A 21,411-nucleotide genomic window follows, 5' to 3' on the forward strand; every position below is an offset into this window, starting at 1 on the left:
GTCATCTCGGGGGTGAAAACCAAGACATGTTGCCGCAGGTGGCGGTGGCATGACTTTCTTCATCGTCTGCATTTTTACGCAACAGATTTGTATGAGTACAGTGAGTTAGATCATGAGAAATTTGCAAACAGAACCTAAGCATATTGACAAACAAGATTTGGGAAGTTTTGGCTGGGAAAAGAAAATTTCAAGAATACTATTGTGTTGGGTTTACCTTAAATGTTTTCATGTCAAAAATGGAGATCATCCCTCCCGTTGCTGATATGAGACATGAATCATTCTTGGAAAAATCAAAGCAGGACATAGAGTCTTCAAGGTTGGTGCTGGGAAGGTCATTGTTCATCAGCTCTAAGCCACTCCTTGGTGTCCATAAATTAGGGTGAACCTTGGGAGTTGCCTGCATTCAATCAATATCATCAGAATCAAATGACCAACCATCGCTCCGATTTCAATTTCGAAAGACAAGAGAGGAGAAATCTAATAGGAAAGAATTATAAAGCATGTCATTCTTTACCACTCAACTAGAATGAAGGTCCTGTGGCCATTTACAGAGAAAATGAATGCCATTTGATGTTAACTCCAAAACGGCATCAACTCTATTGAAAATAAATAGTATAGCCACCCGGCTGTACTCTGAATAATAGAATATTTTAAAAGTCCATTAGGGCGGCTATACCCTTTAAGCACCTCTCTTTTTAATTACTTTGATTAGTAGTTATGTTTTACTTAGTGAATATTAAAGGAAAATTTGAATTACTATTTATTAAGTAATATAATTCATGAAGTTAATTAATAAATTTAATACTAATTATTCACTAAATAAATAATAATTAAAATATAATTACTAATTTCACTAATTAAATAAGGCAAATATATTATTTAATTACTAACAATAAAATTTTAAAAAATTAATTAACCTAAATATCCTAAGTTTATATTTATTTTTCCCAGAAAGACCTCTCCCGACGAAATTTTGTCGGCAGAGGTATTTTCGTCGGGGAAAACCTAATCCGGCAAATTTTGCCGGCATAGACCTGTGCCGACGAAATTTCGTCGGGAAAAGTGTTCTTCTTTTTTTTTTTTAAATTTTAAAAATATAAAATTAGTTTCTTTACTTTTTCTTTTGGCCAACTTTCTTAATTTAATATATGTAATTAAGTAATATCTTATTCTTTTTGAATTACTTTAATTAGTAATTATGTTTTAAAAGTAATCTCTCTCTCTCTCTCTCTGTGTATGAACTGATGACCAGTAAGTTCACTATTACTTCCCCACCAGTTGAACGTTGCTATGTTTGTATTTATCTATTGTAGCTTCTTGGAAGGAGCGGTGGATTTCAAGTAGCATCTACACATCGCCCAGACAGAAGGGCTATGGCTGTGGAGTGCACTGTTTAAGAGAACTTCTCTTGATGGAACTGAATACAACCTATTGCTATTGGATACCGAAGGAATAGATGCCTTTGATCAGACGGTTGCCGTTCATTCCCTTACTTAATTATGATAATTTTCATTATCCATTTCCATTGTATTGGTTTGGTTCTGTAACCAAACCAACCAATGAAGACTTTTTACGCTGATTGTAATACTTATGACTCACTTGTAGCACACAGATATTTTCCTTAGCTCTTCTCTTATCTAGCATGTTTATTTACAACCAGGTTAGAAAACTTGTGCTCAGACTTTGATCCTTCCTCTTTGAATATGCTCTATAGTTTCTTCTTCATAATTTACTATCTTTTCTTTTAGATGGGTGTTATAGATGAAGTTTGCCAAGGGGGACAGAGGAATTGTATAATTTATTCAGTCAAAGAGGGAGAAAAAGTAAGAACAATTTTGTTATGACGTTTGAAGAAAGCTTATAGAAAGTTGGCCGTGAAATGGCACCCTGATCAGAACCCCACTAACAAACAAGAAAGAAGCTGAGGTTGGTCTTGTCTTCACCCTCACGCGGACCTTTATATTAAACTCAAGTGAGAGGTTATTATTTAGATGAATCATATAGTTGATATGAAAATTTATATTTGTGGTTCATATATGTCACCCACCCTTGTCATCATAAAATGACTGATCGGTCGAATCCTTCTCAGTTTTTTGTAGTGCCTTATTTTATTTTATTTTAGAGTTAAATTATATTTGGGCGTTGGGGAGCTAAATTCCTGGATATTTTTGTTCATCAAAACGTGCGTTCCAACTTGAGTGAAATTGAAAACCCTGCAATGAGACGACGTCGTCTCAGTGAAAACCTAAGAAAAAACAAAGGCGCTCTCTTCTTCCTCCTCGCGCAGCAGCGCCTCACGGACGACGGCGATTCTGGTTCTTTTCAAAATTTATCGGACGCTCAAACTTTCAATACGAGCATACCCCTCAAGACTGGCGTATTGGTGCAACATAACATTTCACACATTGCCCCGCTCTTTCAAGGTGCCACCGCAACAAGCCGTGTAGCACTCTCTTGCCTTCCACTGCTCAGTACGTTCCTTTTCTACTATTAAATTTGCATTTGCCTTTATTGTTTTGTTCACAAAGTTAGTTCGCGAGGCCATATTTAAGCTATTGAAAGTTTTTAACTTTTTTATTTGATCATTGAAGGTCATGGCGGCCAGGGCTTCAAGAAAATTACTGAGAGACTTTTTGTTCAGGAGGGCATGCACAGCTCCTATTGCAAGTGCAAGACACTGTTCTTCTGCTGCAGAAACTGCTCCAAAGATTCCTCATTTTTCGAAGAAAGTATGCTCTCTCTCTCTCTCTCTCTCTCTCTCTCTCTCTCTCTCTCTCTCTCTCTCTCTTCTTCTTCTGCTTAGTATACGTATGACACTATCTTTTTGGTTGCAAAGAATCTCAGAAGAAGAACTATGACGATTATAGTGTTATTTGTTTCCAGTGAAAATGCAAACCCATGTCACCAAAATGGTGCCTTTTTCATTTTGTCTTGCTTACGCTTTTATTTTTAAGTCAATTTTGTTGGAATTTCATTGTATTTAAGCAGTTACTACTGGAACAAATTGTTGTCTGATTTTGAAGTGCTGTCTGTTTATTTTGAATTGTAGGGGAGGTTGTTGACAGGTACCTTCTTAGGCTTAGTTATAGGCGGAGGAGCTTATGTAAGCACTGTGGATGAAGCAACTTTCTGGTACCTCATTTAAATCTTTAAGTAGAAGTTTTGCGCTTTTTGCATTTAACCTTTCATATGGTTTACCATTATGGTTACAGTGTTACAACATTTATGTTTAATTCCACTTACTGTTACCTTTCAGCCAGAAAAGCGTAAGCATAAAACATGTGGAATTCTCTTAAGGCAACCTCTGATGCTTGAATTAAAAGTCTGCCATGCTGTATTGCTTGAAACCTAGTAACTTTGGAATTGCATGCCTAGTTGTAAATTCATAAATTTCTTTTGCTAAATTAATAGCTTTCATTGGACATTAGACAAAAATTATGGATTGTCATTTGTTATGTTCTGCCTCATTCTTGGTATGAGGTTGTTCATTGTTATGCTATTGTGTACTTATTTATGTGGATGAAGCAGAAACCTTGTGATTCAGTTTATTTATCAGTAGTTTGTTGAATGGTTTAAGTTTTTTGTGAAATGTTGAAGCTTACATTTAGTTACGTTTGTTGCTAATTCTTGGGCATCAAATTTTTGAAGTGGCTGGCTATTCGCAGCTACAAAACTTGTGAATCCATTCTTCGCTCTTCTGGATCCAGAGGTTGCTCACAGACTGGGTGTCTCAGCTGCAGCACGTGGCTGGGTTCCTAGAGAGAAGAGACCAGATCCATCAAATTTAGGGCTAGAAGTTTGGGGAAGGAAGTTCTCCAACCCTGTAGGTCTTGCTGCTGGCTTTGATAAGAATGCTGAGGCTGTTGATGGTTTACTTGGTTTAGGCTTTGGCTTTGTAGAGATTGGCTCTGTAACCCCTGTTCCCCAAGAGGGCAATCCAAAGCCTCGTATCTTCAGATTGCGTGAGGAAGGGTAAGAGTATGTTTTGTGTTTATCTTATTATGTTCTGATTAAGACCTGAATTGCCTCGAATTTCTTGTGTTAAGTCAAATTTTCTATTCACTTTTGGAAAGTGGTGAAGGTGCTTTAGCTTCTGATAATTTTTTTTTTTTTCTCAAACTTGAGCTGGGTTACATTTCTTGTTCTAACTTATGTGCTATCAATCTACCTGATGTTGTGTTCAGAGCTATCATCAATCGATGTGGCTTTAATAGTGAAGGAATTGTTGCTGTTGCAAAGCGGTTGGGTGCTCAGCATGGTAAGAGGAAGTTGGATGAAACTACAAGCACTTCCTCTTCTTCAGGTGAAGAAGTCAAACCTGGAGGCAAAGCAGGCCCTGGAATACTAGGGGTGAATCTTGGGAAGAACAAGACAAGTGAAGATGCTTCTTCAGATTATGTACAAGGGGTTCATACATTGTCCCAGTATGCTGATTACTTGGTAGATTGTTCTCTACTGATTTCAAGTCTAGTAATTTTTCTGTTTTCATGCTAAATATTAATATTTTCTTTATAAGAATAAGATGTAGAGTTCTTAAGTTTCGCCTGACATTGTGACTCTGCTGCTTTGCAACTAAAGACGTGTTCATTCCCTATTGTTGGAAAGTGCATCTTGATTGCTAATGTTGGTGCCCTAGGAATAGGATCTCTGTTTGCCCAAAGGAGGCTGCATGTAGGATAGTTCTGCTGACTGAAGCATAATTAGGAAAAAACACTCTCCTCACTGTCCAACTTGTTCTTTCTTTTATCTTGATCACGATGCCTGTGTTAGTATCTGTTTTCATGGCTAACATCTAATAAGATAGGCTCTTTTGTGTTGGTTCTCCACACGGAAAAGCAATAAGAGGTGCATTTGAATGGGCCTCTTGTCGTGGTCTTTTGGTTGGTTCATTCATTTGATTTTGAGTTCTATAATTTCATACCATCTTTGGTTAATTTACCTGGTGTCACAAATTATACTACATAATTGGTTACATATTTCCTTGTTTGTCGATAAATGATGCCAAATATGTCTTTTGAGGGTCACAATTAATTTAATAGAGAATAGAGATTTTTGGAAAATAATTTCTTTAAAGCTCAGGTGGGAAGCAATAGTTTTAAGTCCAACTTTTTATTACTTGACTAGGATATATGAACAATCAAATTTGTATCTGGAAATGATTCAGATTAAAGTAAAACTTCCTCAACTTCAGTAGTGAAAGCTGAATTGTCAGTGAGTTAAAATAGAATCTTGCATCATTTCTTGATATAATTCCTCAGAATTTGAGTTTTCGGTAATAAGTCACGAACTGCAATTAGGTTTCAGTTTCTGCGTGTACATTTCAAGTTCAAATCCAGGTTAATTCATTCAACAATATTCATGCTGATCTCTTTGCAGGTGATTAATGTTTCATCGCCCAACACCCCTGGGTTACGTATGCTTCAGGGAAGAAAGCAGTTAAAGGACCTTGTGAAAAGGGTATGGAGCTCAAGGCATGAACTTTCTTTCCCTCTATATAATTGATCACAATGTCTGCAAAAGTTAGCTCTTATAGCTCTTTCTTCCCATCTCAAGGTTCAAGCTGCTCGTGATGAAATGCAATGGGGTGAAGAGGGCCCTCCTCCTTTGCTCGTGAAAATTGCTCCAGATTTGTCTAAAGAAGATCTTGAAGATATTGCTGCAGTATGCATTTATGCTCGTAATTGATTACTTTCTTCCCCCTTAAAATGGTTTTCTCATGGTTGTTTGTTTATCGATATAGGTTGCCCTTGCCCTTCGCTTGGATGGATTGGTATGTTTACTTCCTATCACACACTTCACAATTTTCATTGTTTACCATATCCATATCAAAAGTTGCTACTCTTAGGAGCTATTTAGTGCAATGATAACCATACGGTGTTCTACGTGTTAATGTTAGAGTATAGGTTGATGACTTTAATGTTCAGTTTGTTATTTACCTAAAAATTTAGTGCCATTTGTTCTACTCTTATGAGCTGTTTTTATCTTGTTTATTCTAGGTTATATCAAATACCACTGTTTCAAGACCAGATCCTGTTAGTACAAACCCAGTGGCTTCTGAAGCTGGTGGCTTGAGTGGAAAGCCACTCTTTAATATCTCTACCAGTCTCTTAAAGGACATGTACAATTTGACGAGGGTACGTTGCCCCTTTGTAACTCATGTAACCTGTTATTCACGATACTTACACTGGTGTAGATTGCATAGTACATGTCTTTACAACATGACTCTTCTTTTTTATGTTCTATTATTTAAATTTTTGAAGATGCGTGAGTATGCTGGCTTGATATGTCATTCTATCGTTGTACTGACCCATCATCCCATTGTGGCTTATGTACAAGAGAAGTTGGACTATTAATATTTATTTGCCCCTGCATTAGGAAGTACAGAATTTTTGAAAGTATAAAATATATCAGTATACAAGCTTCAAATTTCATGTAAAGTAGGCTTATAATTGTTTTTGGGTTTGATGAATATGATGTCTAGACACAGCTGGCCGAGCCCACTGTAGTTTAACTAGTGCCTAGCTGAGGTCCTTTTATTTATTTTCTATGTAAGGAAATTTATTGGCTTGAACCTCTTGGTTGTTATTGCTAGACATTTAGGGCCTCTTTTGGATGTTATTTGAACTATTTGTTTAAATTCTATGTTTTTTTCCTCTTGGTTTCATTTTTATGTGCATGTATCAGAGCGTGACCCTGTTAATTTAATATCAATCAGGGAAAGGTTCCTTTAATAGGGTGTGGGGGCATTAGCAGGTAAGATCAGAACAGCCATTTGTTAATATTTTTCATATTTGAATTATTATCTACCTTTTCCTCCTTAATGGACCTTGTTTATGCCATTGATTTAGTGGTGAGGATGCTTACAAAAAGATACGAGCTGGAGCAAGTCTTGTTCAGCTTTATACAGCATTTGCCTATGGGGGACCTGCTCTCATACCCCAGATAAAGGTATTATCTGATGCGCTCATTCTGCAGAAAACCATTTTTTTCGCCTAATGTCAAGGACGCCCTTATAATAGTCTTACAATCTCTGCTCATCCCTCTCTCTCTCTCTCTCTCTCTCTCTCTCTCTCTCTCTCTCTCTCAGGCTGAATTGTCTGAGTGCTTAGAAAGGGATGGTTTCAAGTCCGTTAGTGAAGCAGTTGGTGCAGATTGCAGAGTGGCAACAGCAAAAGTATAAACAATAGATAAGCGGTGAACTTATTTGCGGAGCAAATTTTTACATTGCATGGTGTAAATTCTGATTTTTAAGCGGTAATTTTTTTTCGTACGGGAGTCGGAGAGACTCATAACACGTGAGAAATTTTTTGAAGCGGCATTATTTGTAGTTTGTACCCAACTTTATACCGAATGCTAAATTTAATTGTAGCAAATGGAAAAGAAAATCTGCTGCCACTCCCGGATATGCAAGCTCAGAATTAGAGTTCATATGTACAAATTTGGATCCATTCTACTTTCTGTTTTGTTACTCCATTATGCTGATCCACTCAAAAATAAGAATTTGCTTTATGAGAAACTTGTCTTATATTTTATGTGCACCTGCCACCACCTACCTGGAATAAGAACCCTCCTTTAAATCTTAAACAAAATGGGTCGAGGATGTGCATGGTTTAATAGAAAACTAGCAATCATTTGATTCAATGTCCCCCTTACATTTTCGATTTGGCCCTGTTCGTTTTTTCGGTTTTCAGAATAAATATAGTATTTGTATGCCGCATAGCAAACAACCATCCGAGCTTCTGATAAGAAACTAATAACCAAATTACAGTAAGAGCTTTTGCCAATAAACCTAAATCTATCCCCTTCTACTTACTTTTTCCTTCATGCTCAAATAATTTTTATTTTATGTTTATAGATGCGATATTTAAGATTATTCTAACTTATAAAAAAAGAGAAGGGACACACTGCCTTGGTCTACTGGCCAAACCCGCACCCTAGGTAGCTTGTAATTCATACCTCGTCCCTGTTTTAAGTTTTGTCGTCACGCAGCCAATCTTATCCGTCCACTTTGTAAATGGTCAACTTTCCTAGGCCCTCATGGAATAATATTAATTATGGCGCTCTATAAAGAGAAGAACTTACCCTACCTATGACTTCATTGGCATAATTGGGTTTGATTCCACCATAGTTTTTTTGTGTTTTATTTTGCTTTCCTGAGCGATACTTTATGATAGAAATATCATTTCATATTATATAAATATAAGGATTACTTGATTACTACCAATTTGTATATACATCATTACCATTAAGCTAACAACACAATACACATTATATTCGTTTCTCAATTTTTTGAAATTAAAAATATATGGATGTGGTGAAAGAATTTCTGAGAACATCAGCTGCATGTTTGACCACCTGAGCTGCTCCTCCGCCTCTTCACCACTGGAAAAACTTGGTGAAAACCGCCTTGTGCCGCGGCCATGTGCCACTCTTCCATAACCCCATCCAACTCAAACTGGTGCACCACCTCTGAACTCTCGTATATACAAGCCTCTGGGAATCCGGCCAGCCCTCGACACGGCGGCTTGGTTTTCCGTCGACCGGCCCCCACAGGCACGTTCCGTAGAGCCCCGCCAGCTGTCCAGTACCTCTGGCAGCCCTTGCAGAAGTGTCTTGGCTGGTTAACGTTGTAGTTATTGAAGTAACAAAATTTAGTCTCCATGCTTTTGCATCTTGGGCATGGTATGATCCTATCTGGCCTCTTCTCCGCGGTTTGATCAGCTTTCTTGGGTTCTTCTTTTACTTGTGGTCTATTTTGCAATGTAATCGTTGTCCCGAATAGCTTAATTCCCGGGACATCTTGGCCGTTTTGGACCTCAGCCATGAGAGATAGGAAGAGACACAAGCAGAGAGAGAGATTGAGATATGGTCTAGAGTTTGAGAGACATACACTTTGTATTGTATGGTTTAGGGAGGGGGTTGTGCTGGTGCTTATGTATTTATAAAGGAAAATGAGGGGATCAAAAGTGCTTAAATTAAAAGCAGGATTGTAAGAAAACCATGTGACAGCCGCCAAGAAGCCAGGTAGGTTGGCTTTGGCAAAGTTGAGGATGAGCTTTTTGTACACATCATTACTCCACGTCATCATCGTGGAATTAGTGGGTCCCAGTCCAGGGAGGTCGCGTACAAAGTGTCAGTGGTAATGGGAGCATAAAGACAGAGAGATAAAGCATGTTGCTAATGAAAGTAGTTGTAGTTGTGTACATATTCTAGCCGATAAAGGCTTTTTTTTACTTTAAAAAGTGAAAAAGCTAAAAGCCTTCTTATTTTGCTTTGAGAAATCTCCATGCATTTGGGCATTTTCTTTTGGTTGATTTGTAAAATAAGGATATTGCTCGCCTCCTTTCCTGTAAAGGGATACTTCATCTTCCAATTTGACTTTTATGTAAAAATAATTCATCAAGAAAAACATATGCACCTATGTTACACTGCTATTGACAGGAATGTAAGAACTCCTACTTACATGATAAGGAGGGAAATATTTTTTCATAAAGTAAATGGATAATCAAGACCATATCTGATTTGTAAGCAGTATTGGTGAAGCTCTATATGGAACTTTATACTTTCTAAGAAAAGAGATTATGGTTAGGTTAAGTGGTCTTAAAGCTAGCTAAGTATTAGCATCGAGGGCAATTAAAGTTAAAGGGCTACAATTCATGCATGCACCCCAAACCCAACTTTTGCAAATTGTGCCTATTGCTCTCAGTGGCACTAATGATATGGTGCTAAAATGATATCAAAAGGTGGCATTTACAGTATTTTATACCCAAATATCATCACCAATCACTTTTAAGATCTAAAATGAATTATTTTGATATATAAATAGATACACATGTCTTAGCAAGAAAAAGAAAAAGGAAAAATAGAAACTATACACATGGCTTGACTTGAATGAGTTTTGTCCAGTCAGATCTGCCAGCAGTGAGTTTAATTAGCATATATTCCTCTTGCAAGAGGGGTAAAATAAACTTTGTCGTTCACCCATATTATAATACGTGTATAAAATATATCATGTGATTATATTACGGTAGTATTCAATAATTTCTCCCTTACATAAAATTAATTAAAGTAAGATACTTGTATTAATGTTATTGCTAAACACTTTGTTTCAAAGCCATCTTTTCAGGTTTCAATGGATTTGATGATTAACTTTGTTGCTTCCTTTTCATCACACTTTGACATTGTAGGGTTGTGGACAATGTGGTCCGGGTTGCTTTCAGTTTGCAATTATGATGAAAAAGTAATCTGAAATGGGATTTCTTTAATAAAGGAATCTTTATTTAATTAATGCAAAAGAAGAAGCCTCATTTCCAACACTTTTTTCTTTCTTTCTTTCTAAATTATACAATGTCGACAAAGTAGCACAATTCTTCCAACATTTTTACTTAGAAATGCATGCAAGATTTCTTTCTGATGCCGATGCTTTCAAAGTCTCTTTTAAGCAAAAGCTTAAAAGGATATATGTAAAGAACAAAGTGATTTTTAGTGCATCTTTTTTATAGTTGGGACACCTCTTTTTAGGGGTAAAACTGCCTTCTTACTGCATATAAAGAGAAGAGATCATCAGCAGAATATTATTGGAATTATTTTTTTCCTTAGAAGTTGCACTTCTTATTATTCCATCAATTAGTCCAAGGCAATTTGCATTTGACAAGCAAAATTCAGCTTACTTTGGAAACTAATAGCATCTCTTCTCTGATTAAGAATTTGTCATTCCACATCTCACTCACATATTCCATGTTATTATCAGACTCGTAATAAATATATATCATTATCAAATTCTCTTTTAATCAAGCGGAGACAATTATATCAGTAAATCAAAGACTAATTTGTCATATTTCTAGTGTTATTGTATTTTTTTAAATTAAAAATAATATGGGGTGAGTTGGAAAGATTAAGTACAAAGTATAGCTTATTGTTGGCTGTTATGTTTTTTTAATTTATAATAATTCGTAATCAAGTTGCTTTAATAAAATGGAAAAGAAAGTCTTCTTTCCTTATTCATTTATATAACATAGACTAAATTTACTAATTTCAATCAGTGTGCCGGTTGGAAGCTGCAATGCCAGCCCAACACTGGATTAAATAATTAATATATGAAGTTGTGGATATATTATATTGATAGGTTTTTCTGGAAAAAAAAAAAAACAAGAAGAAGATGAAGAAAGGAGATATTGATAAAGTCTTCTGCTGAAGTGTGATGAATTGGAAACGCAATAATGTTGTTCAATTTGAATACGACAGGAATTTTACAGAGAGTTTTTCTCACTGCATCTGCATGTACTCATTTTTGTATATGTATTAAAATACTCGTACTTTTCACGTTTCTGTTTTTATTTCAACTTAATTAGTCTTGTAGCCTACAAACTAATCCAACCTAATTCGATCCATATTCAACCCGTTTACAGGTTTACTTAATTAAGCTGCATAGCTAATAGTTTCCATCTTAAAACTCGAGGCTTTGGGATTTGCCTTTTTTTTTTTTACGGGAATTCGATCTTCAATGCAAGAGACGGACTCACTACTTTAACCAACAAACCCCCGCATCTACTTTGGTCAACTTATCTTAGACATTCTTAATTCATACCACGGCTATTTTCTCCATGATTCTTGGTTGTGAAGCAAATGACTCGATCCAATTTGATGGACTAACGTATGGCAGGGAACTAACGGATATATGGAAATAAAAATAATCGATTGACAGATTCCAATAAATGGTCTGCTTAAGCTTCATTAATCTCAATTATGAAAAGCATCGGCATACGGATACAAAATGAATCAGTACAGCAAACTTGCGGTGCAAAAAGAATAGATCTATAAACGAGTGTTCAAGGAACAACAAATATATATATATTGAGGCATATTATGGCATTTTTTTGTATAAATGATTGCCTCAAATATGTAGATCATGCTCAACCTGACAATTTATCTCATCTTTCTACCTAAAAGGAATCAATCAAAATTACTGCAATGGATCGATACAAGATTAGCCCCTACACTTAATTACAGAAAGAAACTGAAATTAATCACATATACATATATAACACAGCCTTGGCCAACTTTGTGAACTCCAACCAGCAAGAGGATTGTTTCTCATGGGCTGGCATAACCATGGCCAAATCAAGCATCACTCCATGTATCGTCGTCTTCCCCTTCATCACTCCCAACAGCCTGACAAGTTTTTCTAAATTGTCAATTTGATTGTATCGTGATACTTATACACAAATGAACAAAAGGAAAACGAAAGAAAAAGGAATAGAGGACAATGGGGAACCTGGCGAATGGCGTTGGCTTTCTCCAAAATTGCAGTTACTTTGACGTTGGTAGCAGATACCGGTGTGATGGTTGGCTTTGCTGGTACTGTGCGTCTCAGGTTGAATGACTGGAAGGACATAACAACAAATAAGCAGAGAGCGATAACTTTGTTACTTACTGTACCCTAATCACAGACTAAACATTTAGTGATTAGAAAAGTGAAAGCACTGATTGAAAGACAAGCTTTATTACAAGATAAAATCAATCTATCAAGATACTTATAAACATAACCAATCATAGACATGCTCTAAGTAAATAGAGATTATGTGGATCCACTATAGTAGATGTCTATTTTGAAAAAAACTGATTTTATTTTCAATTTACAAAAAGCAGAAGAGATTAGAAAAATCTCCATTTGGCACATTTTACGTATGAATATGAAACACTTCAATACATAGACAAAGTGGCTTTTAGGGTTTTGGGAAGCAAGCCATATGACAAGAAAAAATGGTCACTCACCTTTGCTCTGATTTGTTGTAGAAAATCTTCCTTTTCGTCTATCCCTTTGCCATTTAGAGCCTGATCAGCTTCTTTCTGTCCATTCACGTGCTGGTCCTCCTGCAGCAAGAAAAATTTGATAAAACGTTCTTCCACAGTTTTGACTTCCCACTATTTTTATTTGAATACCTTTCATGCCTTAAAAACAGGATTAAATTGCATGACATGATACCTTGCATTTCGGTTTAATAGAAATGGACTCCTCATTTATTTGTTGTTGCTGTGCTGGGGCTGGCTTAGGTTGCTGGAGGGTGAGAGGCCCCAAAATCTGTGTGTCGAATACATGTTTAAAACCTTCAGATACATCTTGTTTTTCGTCTGTTACATTTAAGGTAGGTTTTGAAACACGCCATTCCACTGGAGGGAGAGGTGGTGGTCCTGGTGTAGAATCCCCCGAACATTTCAAACCATGAAGATCCTTAGGAACTGAATCATCCTTTGCTTCTTGCTGAAGTACGGGTTCCAAAGCATCTAAACTTGGAAGATCAAGTAAAGGATCGGAGAGAGAATGTTCCAGACCATTATCAGTGTGCACACTTTGAATTCCACCATCTCCATAAGTGGCATTGTGGGATATTCCCCCTACTTCCAGAGAGGTGGATATACGTTCAGCTGATGCGATTCCACACAAAGCATCGTATAGGTCATGGTTCTTGCATTCTAGATTTTCACTAGATTCCCATTGTTCAGAATTCGACTCAGAGAGATGGCTTAGACAATCATCTGATATATATGGAGATGATCTACAGAATGTGTCATCATCAGAATCAGAACCAAATTCATGCAGAGGAATAGAAGGCTCTGGGACCAACTGAAATGACTGAAACATTTCTTTTACACTTCCATGGCTTTGACTCCCATCAGATAATTTCAATTTGAGTATGGAAGTTTCAATGCCATTCATGGGATGGAAAGATATTTTCATATGTTCAAGTGGTGGTGAAGAAGGAGGTGATTCAACAGCAAATCCATGCTCAAAATTCTCTTTGAAGGATGTGTCGGGAAATGCTTGGTGCTCTACTCTGTGGTGCTCATTTCTCTGGTCCAAAACACCAGCATTTGAATAACTAGCAGGCTCAGATTTTTCATCGTGCGAATGTGGAACTTTTCTACCAAAACCATTCACAAGTAACCTACGGCCAAGCCCAAAAACCAGAGAAGAGTTTTCATCATTCTCCTGATTCGCTTCATTGGAAGTGGATTTACGACATGGAGCAACTGGCAACAGAGTTCCAGGTTCCATCGTATTGGTTTTTTTCAAACCATCCTCCATGCAATGGCTAAATACATTACTCTTAGGAGAGTCACCAATATTTCCAAGCTTTGGATACAATTCAGTGGATGAAAATCCCTTGGATATTTCCTTGGGAGAGATACCATCTTCTTGATAATCAGAGCTCATTTCCTTGCAGCCAGCATTCTCAGCTTCATGCTCATCAGCTATAAGCGTGTAAGCATGATTTGAGACACCAACTGTCTCGGTGCTTCTGTAAGCAGAATCTTGAGTTATAGGACTGGACATGGTAAAATCAGGAGGCTTTGATGGCTGAAGTCCTAACAGGCCTCCATTAGTCCAGAAATTTATTGAATTAGTCCTGGAAATGTCAGCAAGAGATTCTTGAGACTCGCATAAACCGCTTATGATCTTATCCTTTGCATTAGCAGTTCCAGAACCACAGGATGTTGAATTATTCCTGGAGATGTCACCAAGAGATTCTTGAGACTCACATAAACCGCTTATGATCTTATCCTTCGCATTAGAAATTCCAGAGCCACAGGATGTTGTATTATTCCTGCAAATGTCAGCAGGAGATTCTTGAGCCTCACATAAACTGCTTATGATCTTATCCTGCTCATTAGTAGTTCCAGAGCCAAAGGATGTTGTATTATTCCTGGAAATGTCAGCAGGAGATTCTTGAGCCTCACATAAACTGCTTATGAGATTATCCTGCTCATTTGTAGTTCCAGAGCCAAAGGATGTTGAATTATTCCTTGAAACGTCAGCAGGAGATTGTGGAGCCTCACACAAACTGCTTATGGTCTTATCCTGCGCATTAGTAGTTCCAGAGCCAGAGGATGTGGAATCACCACTAACAGATTCGAACCTTGAACAATCAAAAATGTCAGTCCTATTTGTTTCTACAATGTGGTCTGAATTAGACAGTTCTGTAGCTATTTGAGGCATATGTTTATGGGCGGGACACTCTGGTGAGGTTGAGTTTGATAGATCTGTCGGCGTTTCTTCTTCTGAGGAAACGTAAGATGTTGCAGTATGAGATTCTAAAGTTGGAGTTTGATGATCCGAACAATCCATGGTAATCTCATGCACTCCATCTGGTCCTTTATTGTTGACAACAGAAGCAAAACGCTCCACTTCCCGTTTGGTTTGACAATCAAGATCGTTTTCAGATTCTGATTCAATGGTGTTAAGTGCATCCATGAAATTGTCTGGTTCACTTTCAATTTCATCAATCTGGTTCCTGCTTGGTTCCAGAATGTTTTCATCATCAAAGAGGACATCCATTTGCTCAACAATTCTAAAGCTACCAGCTCCCCCTTCATTTGCATCCAAGTCATCCTCTGTCAGGAGCATCTCTGTAGTTTCATCTATACAATTCTGTTGACCTTTAGGATCCACTATTTCTACCTTCTCATCCCAGTTAACACCAGATGAACCAGAGGTAACTTGGTCCTGTAATGAACTTCCAGGAGAGTTATCTACAAATCCAGTTTGATCATCAGGCAAAACAGAATTAAGAGCATCATTTTGCACCGATTTAGAAGAAGGCGATTCCTTGGATTCTTGTTCTTCAGCTAGTAGGGAGGAACTTGGATGGGCAGCATACTCAATATATTCTGACTCAGTTTTTGAATCAAAAGAAATGGAATTGTCCCCCAGGTCAGATTTTAATGCCATGTCGGCTGTGGAGGCAGTTGGAGAAGACGAGCTTCGCCCATTTGCAATAGGAGGAATATATTGCATTCTGCATAGTCAGATATCTTAAGTTTTTTAGTTCCCTTTAGTCAAAACTGGGAGCCATAAGTCACGTATATATTATGCATATGTGCATGTAAGATCTTTCTCTGATGCGGTTGACTGTACCAGAGAATGCCTCTATGTATATGTATGTGTGTGTATTGACATATAGGATACCTGCTGCTGCGATTTGATACTGATGCACCACGTAATACATCTCCATTTCGTTGTGATCCTCTTTTCTTCTGTCCATTTCAACATTTTTAATCAGACAACTCCAAGTGACAGAACCGTTGAGGTACTTAAAAGATTGATAATCCAATAAGATATTGCATAAAAACAGATAGCAGAAAAACAAGCTCTTGTCAAGAAGAAATTGATGTGAGAGTTCATTGTACTTCATGATCTTATCAATGAATCTTATATGCCTGCATCTACCTTCCTTAAGAAAACTTTGGAGCCAAATTCATCCACAATATTGCACATGAAGGCACAAAGAAAATTGGTTCAAGTGAGACATACAGATTTGCTGCTTGGAATGAAGCACTAATGTCTAGGGGCAGGAAAGGGTTGCAGTGGATTAAGTACCGACCTGAAGTTACTAGGTTGTGACTTTTCACAACCCAAAACCCAACCTAACAAAAGCTGGGTCAGGATGGGTTGGCAATAGGTTGCAACTTGTGCTTAATTGGCATTCTTTGAGTACACTATTATATATCCTCTACTGATAATGGTTAACATTAACTCACTGTGTTTCTTCAAAATGTAGGTGCATACCTTGCTTCTTTGACCCTTCCTAGATCTTCGGACTTGTTCAACATTTGCTTCATCAGGGTTAGCTGATGCTTTTTTGAAAAAGGTTGGATCTGAATATCTCTTTAAACAAGATCCTGGGCCGCCGGTATCAAACCTGAATGTTAAAGGAAAAGATTCCATCATTTAACAATTATGCTAGAAAGTAAAACTTCACAACTTGTTAGCCAATTAAGGTAAGAAAAAATATAAACATGAAAGCCAATTAAGGTAAAGGAAAGATTTAGATTATACTTGTCAAGCAAGTGCAAACGTGGGGGATCCTGACATTCTTCATATGAATCCATAATAAAACGCGGCAAGTCATTGTAGATGAAATGATTTTTCTCATTTCGAATACGAGGATGCCACTCTAAACCTGCAAAGAAACTGCTTTCTATTAATGATTTGATTATCAGGATAATGATGTGGCACCAATGGGATATAGGAGTATATAAAAATTTTATCTCCGCAATCATGAAAGGTTTGTACTATAGTAAGCCCTTCACAATTAACAGTCTACAGAATGCTGTTCCATGGTTTTATGAATATATTTAGATTGCCTCTATGGTCAGTAAGTAATGTTCTCCAAGGTTTCCCAGATATTTTTCATATAAGATTTTTTTTAATACTTTAATATAAGATTAATTAAATCAACTTTATATGGAAAAGATAACCCGAGTCCTCTCATTTACAAGGCATTGAAGACAATAAAAAGAATACTTGCACTAAATGCTATCTTCCTAGACTTTCCTTCAAGGATTATTTTAGGCTTCAATATCTGTTTCTTAAATAGCTCACTAAATTAAACTGACCAAAGATACAATTTTTACATCATACATTATACATTATATTCCCATCATCAGTATAAACTTTATGAGAACCTGACGCATTTATTAAACAAAATGAAGAGCAGTTTGCACTAGAGAGAACGAAGTCTGTTGATACGAGTTGTCAATAACTGGCATATGATGTACAGCCATCAAGGTGAGGAACAAAATCCATACCAGAGGTGTAAGCAAAATGTATGTGGCTTGTTTGAGCAAGTACAGCCTTCTCAAGGGGAGGAAGTGCAGCTTCAATGTGTTGCACACGAACCATCAGTTTTTGGCTTCTAGAAGCTGTAGTCATCACTTGCTCTTGCAAGCCATGAAAAACTTCCGCTGCAAACCTACATGTTACAGATACTTTCTGAGTTAGTATATAACTTAGAATATACAAAAAAATTGTTAACCTACATTCGAACCGTTTATGCATTTAAGAATTGTGATAAACCCATAATCACTATGCTTGTTGCGCTCTACATTTCAGACTTGATCGCCTATATCAGATATCCAAAATTCACATTTTGGCATTCCACCCTACTTGAGGAGCTTCCACTAGGAACAGGAGACAGGAATCTCCAGCCAACCACAAACTTTCAACTACTTTTATCTTAGGGGGGTTACACTAAGGTTAAAACTTCTTCAGTCAAGTTGTCAATGCTACTTAAACATAAGACATCTCTTCGTATAGTGAGATTTTATTGCAGTTTCTTAGTGCCATTTTCATTTGAAAAGAAACTGAAATATCAGTCCACTAATCTAAATGATATAGAACAATTTTGCAGCATCCAAGTGGGCCCAAAATGGCCACAATAGTAAAGGTCGTTTGCAACAGGTAATTGAGGCTGATTGACCATTATAAATGCTTACATTATACCAACAACTGAGTAGCTGCAGCACAAGGCTACCTCATTTTGCTATGATATAAACACCATAATCACAGAAACCTAGAAAGACTTGAGGATCCAGAGCTTTCTCAATAATTAATGTCAAAAGCCTTGGGAAAGTGATATTGCATACACCAAATCTCCCTATACCGCTGTGAGGCATCATGAAATAAACAGCACCAAAAGAACACCTATCTTCAACTTATAATCACAACGTTTAGTAGAAAAAGAAAAAATGAAATTACCAATAATTTGTCATCTATTTAAGAAATAATGATCATTACGGAAAACCAATTGCCTAATCACAGAAATGACCAAATTTTATTCACTTCTACAACAGAACTGCAACCCCAAAAGTAGTAAACAATAAAATGAAGAGTGAATGAGCTGAACCCAGATAGAGCAATGGACACAAAAATAGAATAGAACGCAAAAGGGTAGTAAGAAATGAACTGCGTGAGTGAAAAGGAGCAAAAAAAGAAAGGGCAACATACTCAGCAAGATCGCCCAATTGGCGCAAGATCCCAACGAGGCCAGCAACGGCCACCCCATCGAGCACAGCTTTGGGATCTTCTCTGTTCACCTCTTTGTACAGCTGAGGCTGGCCCAGGCTGAACTCGTTCCTCACCTGAAACCTCACCAGAGGCATCTTTCAGTACACTCTGAGCTGATTTTCTCTAGCTTTCTCTCAGCTTCTGAGAAATTGTTTTCATATCACACAAACAAAGCTTCAAGCTTTAACCTTCAACAACATACAATACAATGAAGAGAATGAAGGAATGAAAATGAATAAATGAAGAGAATGGAAGAGAGAGAGAGTAGGTGGGGAGATTGGAGCAGCTTAACTGCCGAGAGGGACTGTGCTGTGTGTGTGCGAGTGTTTTTGTGTCGTTTGGATGGGAAAGAGAAAGGGGACATTGCCAACTCTGCAAGCCATTCTTTGCTACAAGCCTACAATATAGAAATCATTGTGTTTGAAGATGGTCAAATTACCTGGACTGCCCTTGGGTTTTACTACAATGACTTGCGTGTCCCAGGAGAAGGGACGGTAGAGTAGGGGAACGTGGTGGTCATGACTTCAGAGAGTTTTTGGTGGGTTTTAAAATTTCTGGGCAAAATTGGAATTTCGAGGTTCTTCAGGTTTTTGTATCTTCTTCAATTTCGACAACAAAATTGTGTGATCGGAGGTTGCCATAGATATATCAAGGACAGTGATATTTCTAAATGTTCATTAAATGGGCGGCAAATTATGATTTTATGATAAGCTATCTGAAAAGCTGTACTATTCCACAAAATAATTATGAAATCGACTTGTAATTCAAATAATTATGAGTAATTTCTTGTATACACAAGGTCGCGTATTCAAATCTTTATTTTTCTAATACTGCTTAAATCAAAAATAAGTCTTTACGCAAATTATTATTTTTCCCTTTTGTTTATTGCTTGAGATCGACCTAACCCTTTGTCCTTGTTATCCTAGAAAATGAATGGTGCGCTTAATAATTGCTTATTAAAGATTTGGACATTGCCTCACCAAGATTCTTGTCCAAATAAAAATATATGAACGTACGCATAACAAACGTTAAAGTCCCCATCTTCTGTCAGTCAGTGGGGTTGACTCATCTCAACTGAAATTTGGTGTGCAATTGACCTTCAATTAGCAATCCAGAATCTTAGTTAGCTTTCACTTCACCCCAAAAATAATAATGCAAATCTGAGATTTTTATTATTAAAAAATCAGTGTTTATTATTACTTTTAAACATTATTCTAGTGTGGAAGTTATGAAACCGAGTCCAAGTATAAAACCACGGCACAGCCACCAACGACAGCAGCGGCTTCGTGGCGGGGCTTCCACGTTACCGCCCCGGGCACTACCACCATCGACATTCGCCACTGTTCGGGTACAAAGCTAGATAGCACGAGCAGCGTGGCAGACCAAGTATATGATTGGGTCCAAACATGCTGCTATTCTCTTAAGGCATATGTATATCTTTGCATAACTAAAAACGAAAGAAAGAAAAGCAGGCATATATTATAGTGCATGATTAGAGCCGTTGGTAATCATAATTAATTTCTTATTACAACTTACAAGGATAAGATAACGTTGATAATCCAAATACATGATCATATTTCACTACAAATATCATAAAAAATAATAAAAGAATACACGAGGAAGGAAAGGAAGGAGGTGACCCCCCTTATTTAATTTCCTCGTACGTGTGTGCAGACCCAAGGCAATAGAGATGAAATTTGAAACTCGATGGTCCTAGTTCATATGGGACCATATAGTTAAGAAGGACTTGCCCCCACACCATAAAATAAAGGCACTCTGCATTGAATAGCTTTCAATTTCTGATTTGATCTTCATCACCTAATTAAACTAACTCTCTCTCTCTCTCTCTCTCTCTCTCTCTCTCTCTCTCTCTCTCTCTTGAGTGTTTTTAATTTAATTAATTTCTATCAATTTCGGTACCAGCATAGCAAGGTCAAGGTGGTTGTCCTGGGACAGGCTGGTGCCAATCTAATTTCATTTCAATAACTAAGCTCTTGTCAGCATTCAACATGCATACACTGCAGATTGCAGACTGGTAGTATATATATATATATATACATACACACGTGTATTAGCAGTGTAAAGATGCCCTGCTCACATGCATGGCCATACCATACTGATCAAGTTTTTCTTCCAAATTGCACCAGTTGCAAGCCCAAAGCCTAAAGTTCTTATTGGGCCACTCATACTGATACTACCGAACCTGAACTCAACTCGGGTCGGCTCAAAATAGCCCAAAATCATTTGGGTAGGCCTAAAATAACCCAAAATCATTTGGGTCGAGTGGGAAGCAACCAGGCAATGAGGAAATTGGGAGGCCGAACTTAAATATCTAGGGTTTTGACTTGACTAGAAGATGTGTTCGGAGACAATTGGACAAGGAAATGGGGCCAGTCACGTGTCCATGCTAATGGGAGATTAAAAGCGATGTAATAATTCGTGGCAAATGGCAGCAAACGAAACAAAACCTCTATTTTTGAGCAGTGTGAGTGAGTGAGTGAGTGAGTGAAGCAGCCAGCATCTACGCTACATAGCTAAGTTGATTTTTGGTCTTATAAAGCAAG

The 21,411-nt window shown here is 37.3% G+C and overlaps 3 protein-coding genes across 4 annotated transcripts; 1 reads left to right on the top strand and 2 right to left on the bottom strand.

Moving 5' to 3' along the window:
* On the top strand, positions 2,011-7,494 carry LOC18779833 (dihydroorotate dehydrogenase (quinone), mitochondrial). 2 transcript variants are annotated; one of them, XM_007211533.2, is made up of 12 exons: positions 2,036-2,471; positions 2,592-2,729; positions 3,050-3,132; positions 3,649-3,972; positions 4,185-4,440; positions 5,377-5,457; positions 5,554-5,661; positions 5,741-5,770; positions 5,997-6,134; positions 6,716-6,753; positions 6,849-6,948; positions 7,088-7,494. In XM_007211533.2, exons 2-12 carry the CDS (start codon positions 2,595-2,597, stop codon positions 7,178-7,180), a joined length of 1,386 nt encoding a protein of 461 aa, XP_007211595.1. In that variant the 5' UTR covers positions 2,036-2,471; positions 2,592-2,594; the 3' UTR covers positions 7,181-7,494. The 2 variants fall into 2 exon arrangements, with proteins under 2 accessions (XP_020418803.1, XP_007211595.1); XM_020563214.1 differs by lacking the exons at positions 6,849-6,948; positions 7,088-7,494 and having other exon boundaries at positions 2,011-2,471; positions 6,685-6,753.
* On the bottom strand, positions 8,190-9,118 carry LOC18778392 (dof zinc finger protein DOF1.5). Its single transcript, XM_007212114.2, has one exon. The coding sequence runs from the start codon at positions 9,086-9,088 to the stop codon at positions 8,336-8,338; it is 753 nt and encodes a 250-aa protein (XP_007212176.2). The 5' UTR covers positions 9,089-9,118; the 3' UTR covers positions 8,190-8,335.
* Positions 11,779-19,217, bottom strand: LOC18780732 (protein SCAR3). Its single transcript, XM_020561824.1, has 9 exons — positions 18,788-19,217; positions 17,590-17,753; positions 16,838-16,961; positions 16,568-16,700; positions 15,968-16,035; positions 12,986-15,797; positions 12,775-12,873; positions 12,275-12,382; positions 11,779-12,171 (listed from the first exon to the last, which is right to left on the bottom strand). The coding sequence occupies exons 1-9, from the start codon at positions 18,940-18,942 to the stop codon at positions 12,121-12,123; spliced, it is 3,714 nt and encodes a 1,237-aa protein (XP_020417413.1). The 5' UTR covers positions 18,943-19,217; the 3' UTR covers positions 11,779-12,120.

Source organism: Prunus persica, chromosome G4 (assembly GCF_000346465.2).
Source record: "Prunus persica cultivar Lovell chromosome G4, Prunus_persica_NCBIv2, whole genome shotgun sequence".
Lineage (NCBI taxonomy): Eukaryota > Viridiplantae > Streptophyta > Magnoliopsida > Rosales > Rosaceae > Prunus > Prunus persica.

Excerpts from the sequence above, each read along its gene's own strand:
- LOC18778392 (XM_007212114.2), bottom strand. The coding sequence starts at position 9,088 with ATGATGACGTGGAGTAATGATGTGTACAAAAAGCTCATCCTCAACTTT.
- LOC18780732 (XM_020561824.1), bottom strand. The coding sequence starts at position 18,942 with ATGCCTCTGGTGAGGTTTCAGGTGAGGAACGAGTTCAGCCTGGGCCAG. Across the intron at positions 16,962-17,589 it reads ACATTTTGCTTACACCTCTG|GTTTAGAGTGGCATCCTCGT; the intron begins GTATGGATTTTG and ends GTTTCTTTGCAG. Across the intron at positions 12,172-12,274 it reads AAGCCAACGCCATTCGCCAG|GCTGTTGGGAGTGATGAAGG; the intron begins GTTCCCCATTGT and ends AAAACTTGTCAG.
- LOC18779833 (XM_007211533.2), top strand. The coding sequence starts at position 2,595 with ATGGCGGCCAGGGCTTCAAGAAAATTACTGAGAGACTTTTTGTTCAGG. Across the intron at positions 2,730-3,049 it reads TTCCTCATTTTTCGAAGAAA|GGGAGGTTGTTGACAGGTAC; the intron begins GTATGCTCTCTC and ends TTTGAATTGTAG. Across the intron at positions 5,771-5,996 it reads CCCTTCGCTTGGATGGATTG|GTTATATCAAATACCACTGT; the intron begins GTATGTTTACTT and ends TGTTTATTCTAG.